General features: G+C 37.2%; 1 protein-coding gene across 13 annotated transcripts in view; it reads left to right on the top strand.

Moving 5' to 3' along the window:
* Nucleotides 1–514: 514 nt before the first annotated feature.
* The window catches only part of ANO5 (anoctamin 5), a 97,975-nt gene continuing 77,914 nt past the window's right edge, over nucleotides 515–20,575 (top strand). For 4 of the 13 annotated variants that reach the window (XM_060303418.1, XM_060303422.1, XM_060303417.1 and 1 more), the window contains exons 1-2: nucleotides 515–1,406; nucleotides 11,662–11,696. In XM_060303418.1, coding sequence (XP_060159401.1) covers nucleotides 638–1,406; nucleotides 11,662–11,696 — 804 coding nt within the window. In that variant the 5' untranslated portion in view covers nucleotides 515–637. Of the gene's footprint in view, nucleotides 1,407–11,661; nucleotides 11,706–20,575 lie in introns of all 13 variants that reach the window. The other 9 variants (XM_030864868.2, XM_030864865.2, XM_030864864.2 and 6 more) reach the window with 4 other exon arrangements.

Genomic DNA, 20,575 nt, shown 5'->3' with positions numbered 1-20,575 from the left:
CTCAGACCTCTACATCATCATCACTTATCTATTTTTCCCTTGTTAGAGGGTAATTCTTCTTATCTCCCAGTTATTGGGGAGGTGGCAGTTGATAAGGTCTCAAAAACCTAGAACCAATTCAGAGGAGCCTGTGAAGAGTGTGACCATTCGCTCTGCCTGAGGTTGAAGTTCTCAAGGCACTAAGACACACTTTGAGCAGGGCTCAATGGAAAATGGGTTAGTCTTGATAGCAGCTAAATTTTTAACACATTATGCCCGCACTGTATAATGTGACCCTTAAAAGTCCCTTAGGTGGCTACTGTTAGGCTTATAGAAACTTGACCAATGCCATCCAACTTTTAAGGAGCAGAGACTGAATTCGAATTCACGACCAACATGTTTGACTTTCCACCAACTGTGTTAGAAATCGCGTTTGCGCCCCGGAAGCGGACCCTTTCAGCTGCGAAGTTAATACCCACGCGCAGGACTCGGGAGGGAGGGGGCTGCTAGAACCTTGGAGACCGGGCTACGCGCGGGCCTTAAGGGGGTGAGGTCGCCTTAAGGAAGGAGGGGTTTTTCTCACCCGACAAAAAATAACTCCTCAACTGGAAAGGGGTTCTTTTCGAGTGCCGCCCATGCTAGGCGGAGGGCTGGGCAGATGGAAGAGGACCAGGCCAACTGGCTGAGGATGCGGCTGGCACCGGAGGATAGTTCAGAGAGAGGGGAGGCGGCAGCCCGGGAGAACCGGGAGAACCAGGAGCCCGAGACGAGGGCCAACCCAGTGGGATGGGACCAGCAAGGCCTGTTGAGAAGGGAGCTGCCAGGCCGAGGGGCCCGGGGGACAGCGGGCCCCAAAGCGGGACAGGAGGCGGCGGAGCCGGGGCCGAGTGAGTCAGAGGGCGGGAGCGAAGAGGGGCGGGCTGGCCTGGAGCCCGGCGGGCCGGGGGGCGGGGAGACAGAGGCCCCGGTGGAGGACTTGGGGAGGAGTAGAGAGAGGCGGGGAGAGAGCGCCCAGGCGGACTCAAAAGAAGAGCGGCCAGGGAGCCAGAGGAGACAGGGCTCGTGGGAGCCGGGAGACCAGCAGGCCGGCACGTTCCGGGAAACGTACCGGGAGAGGTCCCAGGAGCGCTACAGGGAGAGGGCGGTGAAGCCGAGGGTCAAGGGCCAGGTCGACTGGAGGTACCGGCTGGAGAAGAAGCCCAGCTGGCTGAAGCCCCCGACGCTGGTGGAACCCGAGGAGAATGAGGTTTATAAAGAGGATCTCTTGATCCCGGCGCAAGTGCGGCGGCCCGTGGTCAGATTCAGTCTCCAGGCCAGATCTCGCCTCCAGTCGCGGCGGTCGGCAGTCTGCTACCCCTCGAGCAGTGTCATCAACGAGCTGACGAAGATGGGCGACCCGAATGTCCTGGAAATGGTGCAGGAGGAAGGTAGGAGCCGGCGGGGTGGCTGGGGGGGAGGGTCGGGCTCCGTGAGTGGACCGCGCCCGTCTAGGCGCGGGGACCCTGGGGGACGTTGGCGGCCCTGCGGCCCGGATCCCGGGGATGTTCGCGTAGCGGCTTGCCCTGCGCGAGACAGGGACTGCAGGCGAACACTCCCTGCCCGGGCCGGGGATTTTTTCGGGCTGCTCCCGCGAGGCCAGCACCTGTGCAGAGCCACCCGTGCGGTTCCGAGACCAACCTCCTTGCTCCTCTGGACGCCGCGGGGCGGTCGCACAGTGCAGGGAGGCGAGGCGAGCACGCCGGGCGAGTGAACTGAGGTGCTCGGGCCTCTGAACCCAGGCGGAGGAAAGAAGGAGTCTCTCACCGAGAGAGCCTAAGCTTAGGGCGCATGACAGCAGTTCCCTGTGTGGGGAGCTGGCCCTCGAGTCTTGTTGCCCCTTTCTATTCGCCGATTACTGCTCAAGCTTTGAGATTATCGTTAATTATGGAAGGGCAGACCGAACTCTAAGGTACATCAGTTTGAGATTCTTATGCACTTGGGGAGGATGCTGTTTTACGAGCTTTCATTGAATCTTTAGTTCCGTTGAAAAATGTTTGCCCATTGTTTGCTTCGGGGTTTCCGTCTCCCAGTACCCGTGATACTTGGACTTTCTTCCTGAGCCATGCCTGAGGCCCCAGGAACCGGCAAGAAGCTAAACAGGTGTGGTTCCAGGGAAATACCAAGCCCTCTGGGACAGGACGGAACAGAGAGAAGGCCAACCCCTGGAAACTCCCGTGTGGTCACCCCGGACCTGTATTCTGTGGGTCTATTTTAGTACATGCATTTTCCTGAAAATGCATGTATTTTTCTGGGTCTATCTCCAGGGCCCTCAATGATACTCAGTTCTCTCAATGACACTCTACTTTCATGTCTTGTTTAGTGTTAGATCTAAACATGGAAACAGTTTTTTTTAAGTGATGTATGATCTAAGAAGTCATAATATTTAGTCTTCAAAGACACCAAGAAATAAAGTGCGTTATTGCATCCTCCTCCCCTTTCTTAACAGCTTGAGATATACTTTATTTACATACAATTAAAGTCACCCATTTAAAACGTACAATTCAAATTTTGGTATATTTACAATTTTGTGATCACCATAATCTAATTTTAGAACATTCTCATCACCCCAAATAGAAACCTCTTAGCAGTCATTCCTCCTCCCCCCACCCCCGCTTCCCCTACCCTCAGCTCTAGGCAGCCTCTAGTCTATTTACTGTCTCTCTAGATTTGCCTATTCTGGACACTTCATGTAAACAGACTCATACAATATGTGGTCCTTGTAACTGGCTTCTTTCTCTTAGCATAGTGTTTTTGAAGTTCGTCCATGTTGTAACTTGTATCAGTGCATTATTCCTTTTTATTGCCAAATAATTTTCCATTCTATAGATATATCCACATTTTATCCATTCATCAATTGGTGCACATTTGGATTATTTCCACTTTCTTGGCTACTGTGAATAATGCTGCTATGAAGATTTATTGCAAGATTTTGTATGAAAATATGTTTCAATCTTTCTTGGGTATACACCTAGGAGTGGAATTGCTGAATCATATGGTAACTCTATATAAAACATTTTGAGAAACTACCAAACTGTTTTCCAAGCGTCTGCATCACTTTTCATATTTTCGCCAGTAATATATAACAGTTCCAATTTCTCCACATCTTCACTAACATTTGTTATTGTCTGTCTTTTTTATTTATAGCAACCCTAGTGGTTGTGAAATGCTATCTCAACGTGGTTTTGACTTACTTTGTTTCGGTGACTAAATGTGTTAAGTAACTTTTTCAATGCTTATTGACCATTCATATATCTTCATTGGAGAAATGTCTTAAGATCCTTCGCCCATTTAAAAAATTGAGTTATTTGCCTTTTAATTATTGTGTTGTAAGTGTTCTTTATATATTCAGTTTATATGATTTGCAAATATTTTCTTCCATTTGGTGGGTTCTCTTTCCATGTTCTTGATGGTGTCACTTGAAGCAACTCCTCCTTTTTTAAACAAAAAATAATTTAAAGATAAAGGGAAATACAACTATTGAAAACTTTAAACTTTGACTAACGGCTCTGCTAAATAATGCAGTAAACTTGTTAGGGAAAATGATTGATGTTCAGTGTGCAAAAGAAGTCAAATGTCTTTTAGACAAATAAAATTAGAAGTCCTATTCTGTACTTATTCAGTGATTTACTCCTTTGCAGAGAATTATTTCCTATTGTAATTTCAGTAACCTGAAGCAATAGATTTTTTTTGCATTTGAAGCATTCAGTATTTACTTATAATCAGTCCTTCTGAAGTAAAGCTATGAGAAATATATTCTTCATTGAAGGAAGAGTGGAGGGAAAAAATGTGGGGTATGTAACTTTATACATATAATGAAGGAAAAAATATATCAATATTGCATTACAGAGATTGACCATTACTCTCTCTCAGATTTTAGAAGATCTAATTTAGCCTCAGGATAATTTTGCTTACTAGAATGTATACGTAAATCAGTGTTACTTCAGCTTGAGGTCATACTGAAGTATCAGTCCATCCCAGGAAGGTTTTAGAACTTTTCCTAAAGTAATTTCAGTTCCCCTTTTCTTGGCAAAGACTTTTGTAATTGATTTGTATTTCCTCTTGTTGTGATAAAAGCTTTGCCTCTGATTTGGGTGGAGGAAGGAGAAAAGGATATTAATGTGGAATACATGTATTTGATGGTTGGGTCTCACGAATGCATCCTGCCCAAATTCCTATAACCTGTTTTGTTCGTAGATCCAGAATCCAAATAGCAGAAGACAGTGGCATTGGTACGAGCAGAGCCTAAGGAGCAGGGTGGTCCAGCCCACTCAGATGACTCTTACTTTTCTAAATGTCTTTCAATATGTTGATTAATTTGCTGAGTTGGTTTTATTGCCCATTATTAGGATTTCTGTTACTTCTAGGGTTATATGAAAAGTGCATTGCAATGAGGATATATTTTTTAACATTGACAGTCACGTGGATTTTTGGAAACCCAGTTCAAAATATATGTTTCTGGAGTTTAATGACACAGTTATGAAAACAGAAGTGTTGGTTGCAGAAGGCTGAACAATACTGGGTTCCACAGCATGAATTTTTAAGAGCTACTTTTATTCCTATGTTTTAAAATATAAATGGATTTCTTAGAGTAAACTCCCCAATATAGGTAAACCTGGATCTGTGTGTTATGTAGTTCCTAAATCAACTTTGAAGAGTAAATATGAGAAAGTTAAACAATTGATTTACATGTGATAAAATTTCTTCCCGGAGAGAGAATGTTAACATTGTGTCTTTCAGACATAATAGATGTTTCTAGGATTTGTCATATTTTATCAGTTTATTTTCTTAACAGTTGAACATTTAAGCAATCAGTGATCTCCAATTAGCTGTTTTCCCACAATCTAATAATTTTTAAAATGAAATTATAAGGGCAATGTGTAATAGACCATTTAAATAGTTATGTAAAGAAACACTGCTAGTAAAATATCAATGTTGCTGAAATTGAACTATTGACTGGTTGACATTGTAAGGAAGCTCTGATTTGAAATATTCTTTCTTTGGCTGATTTATGACACATTCAGCATTGGAAAAGAAAGTTTAAGGGTTTAACATTGGAAAAGGCAGTTTTAAAATTTAATATAAATTTGCTTGCATCTTTACATCTACATCAAGCATTGTATTTAACCAAACCACCTATCCTTTAGTAATATGAATATTTGATTGCATATATGTTATTTTGTGCTGCTGGAAGAAGTGTAAACTGAGAAGACCATTTGGTAAATGCAAGGGCTATTTTTGGGTTCTGGGTTTGTTGCAGTGTGTATTCTTAGTAATGTGCTTTCAGTGAAAACTCCAAGCTGTCTTTGGGCTGGAATAAATTTTAGCTCATATTTTATGATTCTCCATAGTGATTGATATTAAACCCTTGGTAGTTCTGGTTTCTAGCCCACAGGAAAAGTACAGTCAATTCTATTGACTTTAGAGGAAGTTGCAGGAATAATGAGAAGCCGATCTAGAGTTGTTGGCTTCAAATCTTGCCTCTTCAGATAAGCCTCTGTTTTGACAGAGGTTTGGAGATTATGCAGTTTCTTCATCTTTATACTCTGAGTGAGTGTGAAAGTGTATCTGAGTCTATGGCATGTGTGAACATCTGATTGCGTGTGTATGTGAGAGAGAGAGAGTGAGTTAGTGAGCACTATGTGTCAGAGGGAGCATGGTGTGTGAGGGAATACATCTATCTTCTTTAATCTTTCTGCTTTCAGAAAGGGATACGGTTTACAAAGTGTGCTCTACACGGCTCTCAGGGAGCTTGCAGTCTTGTGGAGGAAGGTATAATTGGGCTAGGTACCCACAAAGGGCTTAAGTTCAGGGTGGTATGGGGGCAGGGAAGAGGCTAACTGTGGGGCAGATGAGGAGGTTTCAGGCAAGGCTTGAAAGGAGGATGTCAAAACTGATATAAGGTGAAAAATAAGCAAGAATTAGACTAAAAAGATACTGTTGTTAGATCCAGGGCGAGGAAGCAGCAAGTTGAAAGGTGAAAGCATAAGAGAGAACTAGTACGGACAGGAGATGATCTGGAGGAACTGTATTGACCCCTTTCCACATTCTCAAATAAACACATTGCATCAAGTTCTGATAGCAGTTTGAAAATATTTTTTAACTAGGTGTTTTATGTTAAATGCAGCAAAAATAATTAGAGGAAGGAGGGGTTAATGCTTCCAGTTTTTCTACTTTATTTTCTAAAATACAGAATTATAAAATACTCTATAACTCTAGCTTAAGGTGTGCATTTGTTTGCTCTGTGCTTGGAACTATATTTAGTTCTATGCACAATAGTGACTGTTTTTGCCCTCAAGAAAATAAAAGCCTCCTTACATCAGTGTGCAAGTACAATACGTTGAGAGACAAAGCATGTATTTCTTAGAATCCTGTTCTTTATCAACTCATTATAAGAGTTTGCTAGATTGGTTTCCTTTTTTTTGGAAAGTCCAATGAGAGGTGGTCAAGACATTATGGAATTTTGAGCTGTACATCTAGACAGTATTCATGGGTAAAACCCTTTGATGATGGTACTGTATAATATTTTATATTTTTCAAATAATTTTTACTTATATTTTTAATCTTTTAGATGAGAAAACCTGTACTCAGAAAAGTTGTGATATGGCTGTAGCTACAGTTTGTTAGTTTTCAAGCTTTGCTAGCTATTAACTTTTTAATAGATCTTGCAACAAAAAACCTGAATACAAAAGATATTCTTTCATCTTTATTCTGACACTCTAAAACTCATCCCAAAGAATTTTAAACAGTTCTGAAAATTAATAAAAGAATAGAATATATCCTAATAATAATAACAATATCAACAAGAATAACTAATATTCATTGATCACTTCTGTGCTAATGACTGCGTGAAGCAATTTACACACATATTTTTCATTTAATGCTTGCACATATCTTAGGAGATAGACATTAATGCCATTTATGTGATATTTGGTAACTCTGAATTTATGTCATATTCTTAAGTTGCAAGGAAGCTAGGAAATGTGTTTTTTCGTTTTTTGGTTTTTGTTCTTTTTTTGCTAGAGCTCTTTGCTGTACCATATAATTAGTATTTTGTTAGTAAAGAACAAGGAAGAGAAAGGATATTTGTGGGGAGCCAGCAGCATCTGCTGTGTTAATTGCCCACCATTAATAAGCTTCCCCATTTCATTAAATGAAATCTCGAATTGCTGAAGCCTAGGAGTCTTTAATCTTCTTTGTCTCTCCACCTGCACATCTGAAATTTGATAGCAGTTTGTTTCCAATTTTTACTCAAATATCTAAAACCATTTATGTGCCTTCATTTGCACTGTTCCAACTCCAGGCCAGACTGCCATCATCTCTTGTGATTCATTGCAGCAACCTCATAATTTGTTTCCTTTCTCCGTTCTTACTTTCTTTTAACCCATTCTCCAGTCAGCAACTAGTGCTTTTCATAAAATTTCAATGTAAATTCTATTTAAAAGCTTTTTTGTGGCTTACTATTTCTCTTAGGAAAAAATACAGGCATACAAGGCTCTCCACAAACTGTCTCCCACTCCATGCCTGTCCAACATCTTCTCAGGCCTCTCTGCCATTTACTTACTCATCTCTAGCTTGACCTTCGTTTCTTTCAACACCTAAAACTGTTCCTGTCTCATAGCCTTTATGTGTTCTTATATGACTTGTATCCTCTCAACTTTCACATCTCAGTATAAACATTACTCCCTCAGAGAGGTTTTCTCATGTCTAACTTGCACCCCTCCCTGTTTCTCTCTCCCTCTCTCTTTGCTCTTTTTGTCTTTTTTATAGCATTTATCACAATTTTTGACCTGTCTCCTCTACTGTACTGTAAATTTCTTAACAACAGAAAATCAATACATGTTAGCCATTATCACCACTGTCATTATCAATATTATACTGATGATCAATGTCAAGAGCTGTGAAAAGTCTGAGATTTTACCGCACATGGAAGTTAACCAAGTAACCTGTTACAATTTCATGGTTACTGGTAGAAGATATGAGACACCTGGATCAGAGACAAAGGACAGTTTCCTATTCACAGCATTAACAATAGGGTGAGTAGCAGCGTGTTCCAGTTTCCTGAGCCCAAGTTGCCACAGATCAATGCAGAGAGGGCCTGCACATTCGGTGGGTGGTTTGCAGTACAGGAGAGCAATCTGAGCTTAGGGAGCTTGAGTCTTTTTTATTGGTCAGTAATTTGCCTTCCCTTTGCTCTGGAGGGAGACACTGATCCAGTCTTCCAAGACTGTAAGCAAATGTGTGCTTTGCTCCTGAAGGGGTCTCTATCACTATCTCAACAAAGATCCTTGGAAAGATAATCCAGAACAAAGGGCAGTCCGTGTCTCATTTGCAAGATGTGCAGAAACTTGAAAGACCCAAGGAGAATTGTATCCCAACAACATCTACCCTTAACTGTTCATCCCTAAGTAACATACTTTGGTTTTGCATAGCTAACTTTATATAACTGAAATATTACTAAATATTTCTGCCTTTTTTGCTGAACTATTTTTGGGAGATTTATCTATGTTTTTGCATGTAATTAAAATTAATTCACTTTTGTTGCTAACTATAAAACGTGGTATGATTATACCACATTGTATTGATCCATTTTACTATTTCTGGATATTTGAGGTGATGTTGATTTTCTAGTTAACCCCAATAATACTGTTATGAACATTCTTGTACATTCCCATAGTGCATGTATTTCTACTGAGTTTATACCTAAGATAGCATTTTTAAACTTTTTGATCTCAGAACCCCTTTATACTCTTAACAATCATTAGAAACTTCAAAGAACTTTTGTGTATGTGAGTTAAGTTTATTGGTATTTACCAAGGATATCCACTTTTCCACTTCTATTCGACATAGTACTGGAAGTTCTACCCAGAACAGTTAGGCAAGAAAAAGGAATAAAAGACATCCAAATTGGAAAGGAAGAATTAAAATTGCCTCTGTTCACAGATGATATGATCTTTTGTGTAGCAAACCCTAAAAATTCTATAGAAAACCTGTTAGAACTAAAAATGCAGTCAACATTTATAAAGTATCATAATATGAAGTCAACACACAAAAATCAGCTGCATTTTTGTATATAAACAATGAACAATCTCAAAAGGAAATTAAGAAAAATTTTTTACATTAGTATCAAAAAGAATTAGATACTTAAGAATAAATTAACCAAGAATGTGATGACTTGTACAAATAAGACTACAAAACATTGCTGAGAGAAATTTTAAAAGTCATAAATACATGCAAACACATCTCTTGTTCATGGATTAGAAGACTTAATATTGTTGAGATGTCAATACCACCAAAGTGATTTATAGATTCAGTGCTATCCCTATCAAAATTTTAATTATGTTTTTTTGTAGAAATTGGAAAATCCATCCTAAAATTCAAATGGACTCTCAAGGGACCCCAAATAGCCAATCAATCTTGAAAAAGAACAAAGCTGAATGACTCACTGATTTCAAAATTAACTACAAAGCTACAGTTATCAAAATTGTATCGTACTGGCATAAAGACAGATATATAGACCAATGGACTAGAATAGAGAGCCCAGAAATAAACTCTTGCATGTATATGGTCAAATTATTTTTTACAAGGATGACAAGGCCATTAAATGGGGAAAGATCAGTCTTTTCAATAAATGATGCTGGGAAATTTGGATATCCATGTGCAGAAAAGTGAAGTTGGGTCCTTACCTAACACCATATACAAAAATTAACTCAGAATGGATCAAAGACCTAAATGTAAGACATAAAACTATAAAACTCTTAGAAGAACACATAGGACAAAATTTCATGACATTGGATTTGACAGTGGTTTCTTGGATATGACACCAAAGGCACAGGCAAGAAAAGAAAAATAGACAAATTGACCTCACAAATATGAAAAAAAATTGTGCCTCAAAAGACACTGCAAGTAAAGTAAAAAGGCAAACCACAGAATGGGATAAAATGTGAGCAAATCATATATCTGATCCAGTTAGAGAACTCCTAAAACTCAACGATAAAAAACCAAACAACTTGATTTAAAAATGGGCAAAGGACTTGAATAGGCATTTCTATAAAGAAGATATAAAAATGGCCAAGAAGAACATGAAAAGATACTCAACATCATAATCATTAGGGGAATGCAAATCAAAACTACAAAGAGGTACCACCTCAAATCCACTAGGATGCCTACTATCAAAAAGAAAAAAATACAAAAGTTGGAGAGGATGTGGAGTAATTGGAAACCTGGTGCACTCTTGGTAGAAATGTGAAATGGTACAGTATGGTGATTCCTTAAAAAATTAAAAAAAGAATTACCATATGATCTAGCAATTCCACCTTGTGTATATACCCAAAAGAATTGAAAGCAGGATCTTGGAGATATTTGTACACCCATGTAGATAGCAGCATTATTCACAGCAGCTAAATGTGGAAGCAACAGAAATGTCCATCAGTGGATGAATGGGTAAGCAAAATGTGGCATACATATACAATGGAATATTATTCAGCCTTAAAAGGCAGGAAATTCTGACATATGCTATAGCATTGATGAAACTTGAGGACATGCTATGTGAAATAAACCACTCACACAATGAAAAATACTACATGATTCCACTTACATGTGGTACTTAGAGTAGTCAAAATCATAGAGACAGAAAGTAGAATGGTGGTTGCCTGGGGCTGGGAAAGGGGAGAATGAGGAGTTGGTAATGGGTATAGTGTTTCAGTTTTACAGGATGAAAAGAGTTCTGAGATGGATGTTGGTGATGGTTGCTCAATATTATGAATGAATTTAATACTGTTGAACTGTATGCTTGTTAATGGTTAATATGGTAAATTTCATATTATGTGTGTTTTATCACAATAAACAAAATTGGGAAAGAAAAGAAACTATACAAATGGTAGGTTTATATTTTCTGTATTTTCAGAATATATACTAACACTTCCTAAAATTACAGTTACTGTGGATGACTCTTAAGTGGTAGCAATATTTTATTCCTTTCCCATTGTGATTTTCTCCCCCAAGTTTTTGACTTGTGAAATATTTCTCAGTGTTTTGCAAATTGGAGTCCCTAGAGAATAAGAATCAGAATTCTATATTTAACAGTTTTTAGCATCAGAAACTTATTTGAAGATGTATTTCAGTCCAAATGACTCAGCACATAACTATCATGAAGATATCTGTGTCAGGAAAGTAATTTGGCCTATTTAAAACTGGTAGTCCTCTGTTAGTACTTCACTTGTAACCAGTGTGGTTCAGTTCCAGGAAAACACACTGATAGAATAATAAATCTCACATGGTGGGAACAAAGAGATAGGGATGGACATCCCTACTGAATGTTTTCCTCTCAGCAGTGTGTGGCTATGGAATTACAACTGTATTCATCAGAGTTAAGTTTATTTCTTAGTGGGTGAGATTATAACCTACACATTAGTATTTGATGATTTTCCTCTATATTATAGACAGTTTTTGGTGCTGAATTCTTTTGAGTTTGTTTTGAACAACTTAGCTCCAGGAAGATCTTGGATGTTTTCTTCCAACATTATTTTCTTTTGACTTCTTTTGTTTAAATTTTGAATTCCTATTTTCTCCTTATGCAGACTTTTAACATACTGTGATTGGTTGGCCATTTTAACATGATTTTGTTGTTGTTGTTGTTTAATTTAGAGAGAAGAGCCAGTAGAGGAGAACGCTTTTTTGAAGTAAGTGAGGTAAGGTAAATATATGTGTTAGCCTCCTATAAGTCAGAACAAAAAATTGAGCCAAGGTTAGAAATGCACTTCATATGAATACTTAGGTGTTTGTACTCCAGTTATTTACTCATACTACATTCTTAATGTTTTGTCCTCCAACCTGTTCATTTTTAAGTAAGTAAAGCAAGTTCCATGTTTCATGCAGATTTAATACTGAATCTTTCTGGATGTTATAAGGGAGCAACCATAAGTTTGGATTTGTTTTGAGGCTTTCTGTGATATAAACTCAGAAATGCTGAGACTTGATATGCAAGATAATAGTATTTGGCTTAATACTTTGCTTGACTATAATGCAGGTATAATATTTGATAGCTTTTTTTGTTAAAGTTATTAGTAGTATGTGATTAGTGCATTTTTACTGAGGCATAATTGACATATAATATATTAATTTCAAGTATACAACATAATGATTCATATCTGTATACACTGTGAAATATCACCACAGTAAGTCTAATTACCATCCATCATCATACAAAGTCACAGATTTTTTTTTCTTGTGATGACAGCTTTTTTTTTAAACAGCTTCAATGAAGGCTCCTATATTTTTATAAAGTCTTTATTGAATTTGTTACAATATTGCTTCTGTTTTATGGTTTGGTTTTTTGGCCCCGAGGCATGTGGGATCTTAGCTTCCCCCCAGGGATCGAACACGCACCCCCTGCATTGGAAGGTGAAGTCTTAACCAATGGACCCCCAGGGAAGTCCCTTGTGATGATAGCTTTTAAGATTTATTCTCTTAGCAACTTTCAAATATGCAATACCATGCTATTGACTATAGTCACTTTGGTATAAATTACATCCCCATGACTTATTTGTAACTGAAAGTTTGTACCTCTTGACACCTTTCACCCATTTTGCCTACCTCCAACCACCTCTCCTCTGGCAACCGCCTGTCTGTTCTCTGTAAGTTTTGTTCTATTTGCTCATTTGTTTTGTTTTTTAGACTCCACATACAAGTGAAATCATACAGTCTTTTGTCTTTCTCTGTCTGACTTATTTCACTTAATGTAATATCCTCAAGGTCCATTGATGGTAGCAATTGGCAAGATTTTATTCTTTTTTTATGACTAAGAAGTATTCCATTGCATATATATAATATATAGATATATATATATATACATCTTATTTATTAATCATCCATTCATTTATACTTAAGGTTGTTTCCACATTTTGGCTATTGTAAATAATGCTGCAGTGAACGTATGGGTGCATGTATCTTTTCAAATTAGTGTTCTCATATTCTTTGGATAAATAACCAGAAGTGGAACTGTCACATCCTGTGGTAGTTCCGTTTTTAATTTTTTGAAGAATCTCCATACTCTTTCCCGTAGTATCTGTACCAATTTATATTCCCATCCGCACTGGACAGGGATTCCCTTTTCTTTACATCCTTGCCAACACTTGTTATTTCTTGTCTTTCTGATGATAGCCATTCTGACAAGTGTGAGGTCATATCTCATTGTGGTTTTCATTTGCATTTCTCTGATGATTAATGATGCCAAACGTCTTTTCATGTGCCTGTTGGCCATCTGTATTTCTTTGGAAAAATGTTTATTCAGATCCTCTGCTCATTTTTTAAAATTGTATTATTTATTTTTTTGCTGTTGAGTTGTATGAGTTCCTTATATATTTTGGATATTAACCTCTTATTAGTTATATGATTTGCAAATATTTTCTCACATTCAGTAAGCTGCATTTTCATTTTGTTAATGATTTCCTTTGATATGCAGAAACGTTTTAGTTTGTTGTAATCCTGCTTGTTTATTTTTGCTTTTATTGCATTTGCTTTTGGAGTCAGATCCAAAAATTATCTCTAAGACTGATGTCAAGGAGCTTACCACCTATATTTTTTTTCTAGGGTTTTATGGTTTAAGGTCTTACATTTAATTCTTTAATCCATTTTGCGTTAATTTTTGTGTATGGTGTAAGATAGTGATCTAGTTACATTATTTTGCATGTGACTGTCCAGTGTCCCCAACGGCCCTTATTGAAGGAGACGCTATCTGCTCCACATTGTATTTTCTTGGCTCCTTTGTCATAAATTAATTGACCATATACGTGGGTTTATTTTTGGGCTCTCTATTCTGTTCTATTCATCTATGTTTCTGTATTTATACCAATACCATTATGTTTTGATTACTATATCTTTATAATATAGTTTGAAATCAGGAAGCATGATGCCTCCAGATTTGGTCTTCTTTCTCAAGATTGGTTTGGTTATTGAGGGTCTTTTGTGGTTCCAGACAAATTTTAGGATTGTTTGTTCAGTTCTTTGAAAAATGCCATTGGAATTATGATGGATTGAATTAATCTGTAGATTGCTTTGGGTAATATGGACATTTTAGCAATGTTAATCTTCCAATCCATGAACATGAATATCTTTCTATTGTTTTGTATTCTCTTCAGTTTCTTTCATCAGTGTGTTACAGGTCTTTCACCTCCTTGGTTAAATTTATTCCTAAGTATTTTATTCTTTTTGATGCAATTGTAAATGGGATTACTTTCTTAATTTCTCTTTATGAGAACTCATTGTTAGTGTATAGAAATGCAACTAATATTTGTGTATTGATTTTTTTTAACATCTTTATTGGAGTATAATGGCTTTACAATGGTGTGTTAGTTTCTGCTTTATAACAAAGTGAATCAGCTCTCTATATACATATATCCCCATATCTCTTGCCTCTTGCATCTCCCTCCCTCCCACCCTCCCTATCCCATCCCTCTAGGTGGTCACAAAGCACCGAGCTGATCTCCCTGTGTTATGTGGCTGCTTCCCACTAGCTATCGATTTTACATTTGGTAGTGTATATATGTCCATGCCACTCTCTCACTTTGTCCCAGCTTACCCGTCCCCCTCCCCATGTCCTCAAGTCCATTCTCTAGTAGGTCTGTGTCTTTATTCCCATCCTGCCCCTAGGTTCTTCATAACCATTTTTTTTTATGTTCCATGTATATGTGTTAGCATATGGTATTTGTTTTTCTCTTTCTGACTTACTTCACTCTGTATGACAGACTCTAGGTCCATCCACCTCACTACAAATAACTCAATTTTGTTTCTTTTTATGGCTGAGTAATATTCCATTGTATATATGTGCCACATCTTCTTTATCCATTCATCTGTCGATGGACATTTAGGTTGCTTCCGTGTCCTGGCTATTGTAAATAGAGCTGCAGTGAACATTGTGGTACATGAGTCATGTGTATTGATTTTATACCCTGCAACTTTACTAAATTTAATAATTAGTTCTAACAGTTTTTTGGTGGAGTCTTCAGGGTTTTGGTTATATAAACTCATGTCATCTGTGAATAGTGACAGTTTTACTTTTCCTTTCCAATTTGTAGGCCTTTTATTTATTTTTCTTGCCTAATTGATCTGGCTAGGACTTCCAATACTATGTTGGCTGAAAGTGGCAAGGGTGGGCATTCTTTTCTTGTTCCTGATCTTACAGGAAAAGCTGAAAGCTGTTTAGTATGATGTTAGCTGGGGGCTTGTCATATATAGCCTTTATTATGGTGATATATGTTCCCTCTATACCCACTTTGTTGAGAGTTTTTAATCATAAATGGATGTTGAATTTTGTCAAGCGGTTTTTCTGTATCTTATTTTTATCTTTGATATGATCATATGACTTTTATCTTTTGTTTTGTCAATGTGCTGTATTATGTTGATTGATTTGCTGATGTTGAACCATCCTTGCATCCCTTGAATCAATTTCCTCTTGATCATGGTATATGATCCTTTTAATGTATTTTTGAATTTTGCTTGCTAATATTTTGTTGAGGATATTTTCATCTGTGTTCAAGAGGTGTATTAGCCTGTAATTTTCTTTTTTTTTTTTTTTTTGTGGTGTCCTTGTCTGGTTTTGGTATCAGGCTAATGCTGGCCTCATAAAATGAGTTTGAAAGTGTTTCCTCTTCTTCAGTTTTTTGGAAGAGTTTGAGAATGATAGATATTAAATTTTCTTTGAATGTTTGGTAGAATTCTCCAGTGAAGCCATCTGGTCCTGGAATTTTGTTTGTTGAGAAGTTTTTGATCACTTATTCAGTTTCCTTATTAGTAATCAGTCTGTTCAGACTTTCTATTTCTTTCTGATTCAGTCTTGAAAGATTGTATGTTTCTAGGAATTTTTCCAACTCTTCTGTGTTGTCCAATTTGTTGACATATAATTGTTCATAATAATCACTGAGTCTGCTTACATTTACATTAATTGTACTTATTACCATTTTGTTCATTGTTTTCTGGTTGTTTTCCTCTCTGTTCCTTTCTTCATCTCTTGCTCTCTCCCCTTGTGGTTTGATGAGTTTCTGTAGTGATATGGTTGGATTCCTTTCTCATTATCTTTTTTGTGTCTACTATAGATTTTTGCTTTGTGGTTACCATGAAACTCACATATATTAGACTGTGTGTGTGTGTACACACATACAGTTCATATTAAATTGATAGCTAGTTGTTTGAATGCATTTTAAAACTCCACATTTTTACTCCCTCACATGTTTTATGTTTTTGAGGTCACATTTTACATCTTTTTATTTTGTGTATGCCTTAACTAAATATTGTAGTTATAGTTATTTTTACTACTTTTGTCTTTTATCCTTCATACTAACTTTATAATAATCCACTACTTTTACTATATATTTATCTTTACCAGTGAGATTTTTACTTACATATATTTTCTTGTTATTAATTAGTGCTCATGTTTTTTCAGCTTAAAGAAGTCCCTTTAACATTTTGTGTAAGTCTGGTTTAGAGATAGGCTTTAGAGGCAGCAGGAGAGCACAGGGCTGGGTCACACCCACTACTTTTAGTGATGGAGCAGGAGGGTGCAGGGACGAGGCACTCCCACTGGCTTTAGCTGGACAGTGGGAGAGTGCTATCACTGTGTGCACCCACTGGTGCTAGCAAGGTAGAGGGAGAGGGCAAAAATGGCCCCCACCAACACCTCTATCCCTAGAGAGAGTCCTAACAGGCCCTGCCCCTCTGATAGATGCTTTAAGATTGGCAAATGAATCTTTTTCACGTATAATTTAGGTGATTTTCAAACTGCTTCTTTTGTGGTGGGTCCCAGAGTGAGTGAGTCTATAGATGAGCCCTTTAAGAGTAGAATCTTAGTTCCCTATAGCCCTTTGGGTCTCCTGAACATAAGCCCTGTTGGTTTTCAAACCATTCATTTTGGGGGCTTGTCCCTCCAGTGCAGGTCCCAAGGGTTGGGGTGCCCGATGTGGGGCACAAACCCCTCATTTCTCAGGAAGAAGCTCCATATTTGTGAGATCCTTCCTGATTATGGGTGAGCCGCACCCAAGAGTGGGATTTTTGGTGGGATTGCATTTCTGTTTTTCCCACCCTCATCATTGTGGCCCTTTTATCCTTTGTTTTGGAGGTGCTAGTCAGGTAGTTTTCATTTTATAGAGGGAATTGTTCCATTTATAGCTGGAGATTTGGTGTGTCTGTGGGAGGAGGTGAGTTCAGGATCTCCTTATACTGCCATTTTGAACCTGATAAGTGCTTATTGATGACTATGCCAGGGTTTAAGTTACTCAACCCGAATTAAGTAAATATATTAAATAAAATTATAAATAATGAAGTTAAATACAATTTGCAAAAATATAGGATTCTCTTAAGCAAAGTCCTTATTTTATTTATATAAACTTGCAAATAGATAATAACAACTTAATTTTTTTTTTTTGTATACAGAGTGTAAGCATTCTAAAAGTATTTCAGATAAAATAATCTTTCTGTTAGGCTGTAGTTGACCCAGAGCCATACTCATAGAGTTGGATGTCCTTGAATTGGGTTAGGGAGAAACAGCCAAATAGAAAAAGTCTCTTTAAAAATAGCTTTTTAGGAGTGACTCAAATTCCCACCCTGGGAAACACAACTTACCAGAATGGGTTGGCTGTGTGCTACTTAGCTGGATAAACTGGCTCATTTAGCTGGTTGACTTAAGATTTCTAGAAGTTCTGGGATCCTTTAGAAGCTCAATGACCAAAATGCTAAGAAAAATAGAATATGAGAATTGAATAAACTATGAAAATCATTTGGTCCAGTTATTTTTACAGTGTAATTTGTAGACCACCTGAATAAGGATTATATAAAGAATTTCTTAAAAATGCAGACTCCTGGGACCAACCTCAGACTACTAATCAATATTGTTGGGGATAAGGTTAGGGAGTCATGATTTAAAAAGAGCACCCCAGGTTATTCATATTGCCATTAAAGTTTGGAAACCACTGTCATAAAGCATAGGCCCCACAACTAAAGTGATGTAATGTGGCACAAAGAACATATTTATATATTTATTTATTTTGCGATATGCGGGCCTCTCACTGTTGTGGCCTCTCCCGTTGCGGAGCACAGGCTCTGGACGCGCAGGCTCAGCGGCCGTGGCTCACGGGCCCAGCTGCTCCGTGGCATGTGGTATCTTCCTGGACCAGGGCACGAACCCATGTCCCCTGCATCGGCAGGCGGACTCTCAACCGCTGCACCACCAGGGAAGCCCAGAACATATTTATTGAGTGAGTTAGTGAATTAAGACAACTATCTAGAAAATAAAGAACATCAAAAATTTAAGCTTATATGTCTTTGGAGCAGACTGAGGAAAGATTTATCTTATGAGATTGACTGATGCAACTTGAATGATAATAATATTGTCATTTTCATTTTGTTCATATTGACATAGCAATAATATACTTCTTACAGATCTTTATATGTATTGCTCAAGTTAACTTCAAGTAATTATGAATTACTTCATATTCTTTGCTTCTTTGTGTATCTTTCATATTTACATGTATATTCCAAACTTAAACTTCTGTAACAAAAAACATTCTCATGTCATATTTATACTGTTCCTTACCTCTGCACATTTCAAGAGCAACCATAGTATTTTAGAAATAGCATATGTCATAATTTTTAGTTTTTTTTAGTGTTACTTTTATACGAAGGCAGTAAGTGCCAGGGAAATGTTCAACCCTATGAGAATAGCACTATCATACCAAACTCCCTTTAGACTTAACCTATAGTTAGGTCTAGCATATATATTTTTTTAATATAAAGTATGTTGGAATAAAGACAGCACTTCTCCGAAACAAAGATGAAGAATGGCTGATAAGGTTTAGAGTTATTAAATGGGTATATTTTTGAATTAGCTCCAAAGTGACTGTTGCTCTTACTTCTAGAAAGATGGAGTAGACAAAATTTTCTCTATTTCTTTTTCTAAGTATAGCTAAAAACCCTGGATATTATATGTAAAACAAACATAATAAGACTGTGAATGTTAGAGAAGAAGACAAACTGGCTAGGGACTTAACTCTAGGGGGAAAGCCATGAAAATGACAGCAGATTTCACATTAGAAACCATGGAGGCTAAAGGAACCAATACAGATTTTTTCAAGAGCTCAGTGCCAAATCAGAATTCTGTAGCCAGTGAAAATACCCTTCAGGAATGAACAGAGAAATCAAGACATTCACAAAGGAAGGAAGGCTAAAAAAATTTTTCACCAGCACATCTATTCTAAAAGATTGGCCAAAGGAAGTTCTCTAACAGAAAGAAAATGATAAAATAAGGAATTTTGTAGCATGGAGATGAAGGGAAAAATCAACAGAAAGAGTAAAAGCATGAGTAAATGCAATAGACTTTCTGTCTCAAGTTTTCAAAATTATGTTTTGAAAGTTGAAGTAAAAACTTTACAACGTCTGATGTGGTTCTCAATATATGCAGAGAAATAGTTACGACAATTATAAACAAAGAAGGTTTGGGATTGTAAAGGGAAGTGAGGGTTTTATACTTCATTTGACAAGTAAAACATGTATACTGTAAACTGTGATAAATAATGTATATGTAATGTAATTAATATCAAAGCAACCACTTAAACTATACAAAGAGTTATACTCAAAAGCTGTTTAGATAAATCAAAATGGAATTATAAAAATATTTCCAATAACCCATGGGAAGTCATGAAAAATAAAACAGAGAAACATAATACAGAAGAAACAAACAGAAAACACAAAAATAAAATGGCAGAACTTTTAATTCCTAATACACTAGTAATTACATGAAGTGTAAATAGTCTAAACACACAAATTGAAAAGAAAAAAGAGTTTGGCAAAGTGGATTAAAAAATGCAAGTAAAAGGATTAAAAATATACCTTATGGATGAAAATTAATGCAAACACTAACAAAAAGAAAGCATGAGTGTTATATTAATATCACATCATTAATGTCGATTACACATTGGAGTAAAGAAAATTACCATGGACAGAGCAGGACATGACATAATGATAAAAGGAATCCACCCAACAATGAAACATAGCAGTGCTAAATTTGCATGCACAAAATAATAGCATCAGAATATGTGCAGCAAAAACTAATAAATGGGAAGGAGTAATACACAAATCTATAATTATAACTGGAGACTTCACTCTTTTGTCAATAATAGATGGAACAACTGAATAGAAAATCAGTAAGATATAGATGAACTCACATCAACTAACAGGATGTAGCCAACATTTATATAGTATTCCACCTGACAGCAGCAAAATACACATCTGTTTCAAGTGCTGATGGAACACGTGCCAATACAGACTATATTCTGGGCAATAAAACAAACCTCAACATATTTAAAATAATTGAAATAATGGAATGTGTTCTTGAACCACAATGTAATCAAACTAGAAATCAGTAACCATTGTTAACAGGAACATCTCCAACTATTGGAAACTAAACAGCACACTTCTAAACAATCCAAGGGTCAAAGAAAACCTAAGGGAAAAAACAAAATGAAAACAAACAGACAAAAAAAAAAAGTGACCTGAATAAAAGTGAAAATGCAAC

The sequence above is a fragment of the Globicephala melas genome, chromosome 8 (assembly GCF_963455315.2).
Source record: "Globicephala melas chromosome 8, mGloMel1.2, whole genome shotgun sequence".
NCBI lineage: Eukaryota > Metazoa > Chordata > Mammalia > Artiodactyla > Delphinidae > Globicephala > Globicephala melas.
The sequence above is the reverse complement of the archived record's forward strand: the minus strand, read 5'-3'. Positions and strand labels throughout refer to the sequence as shown.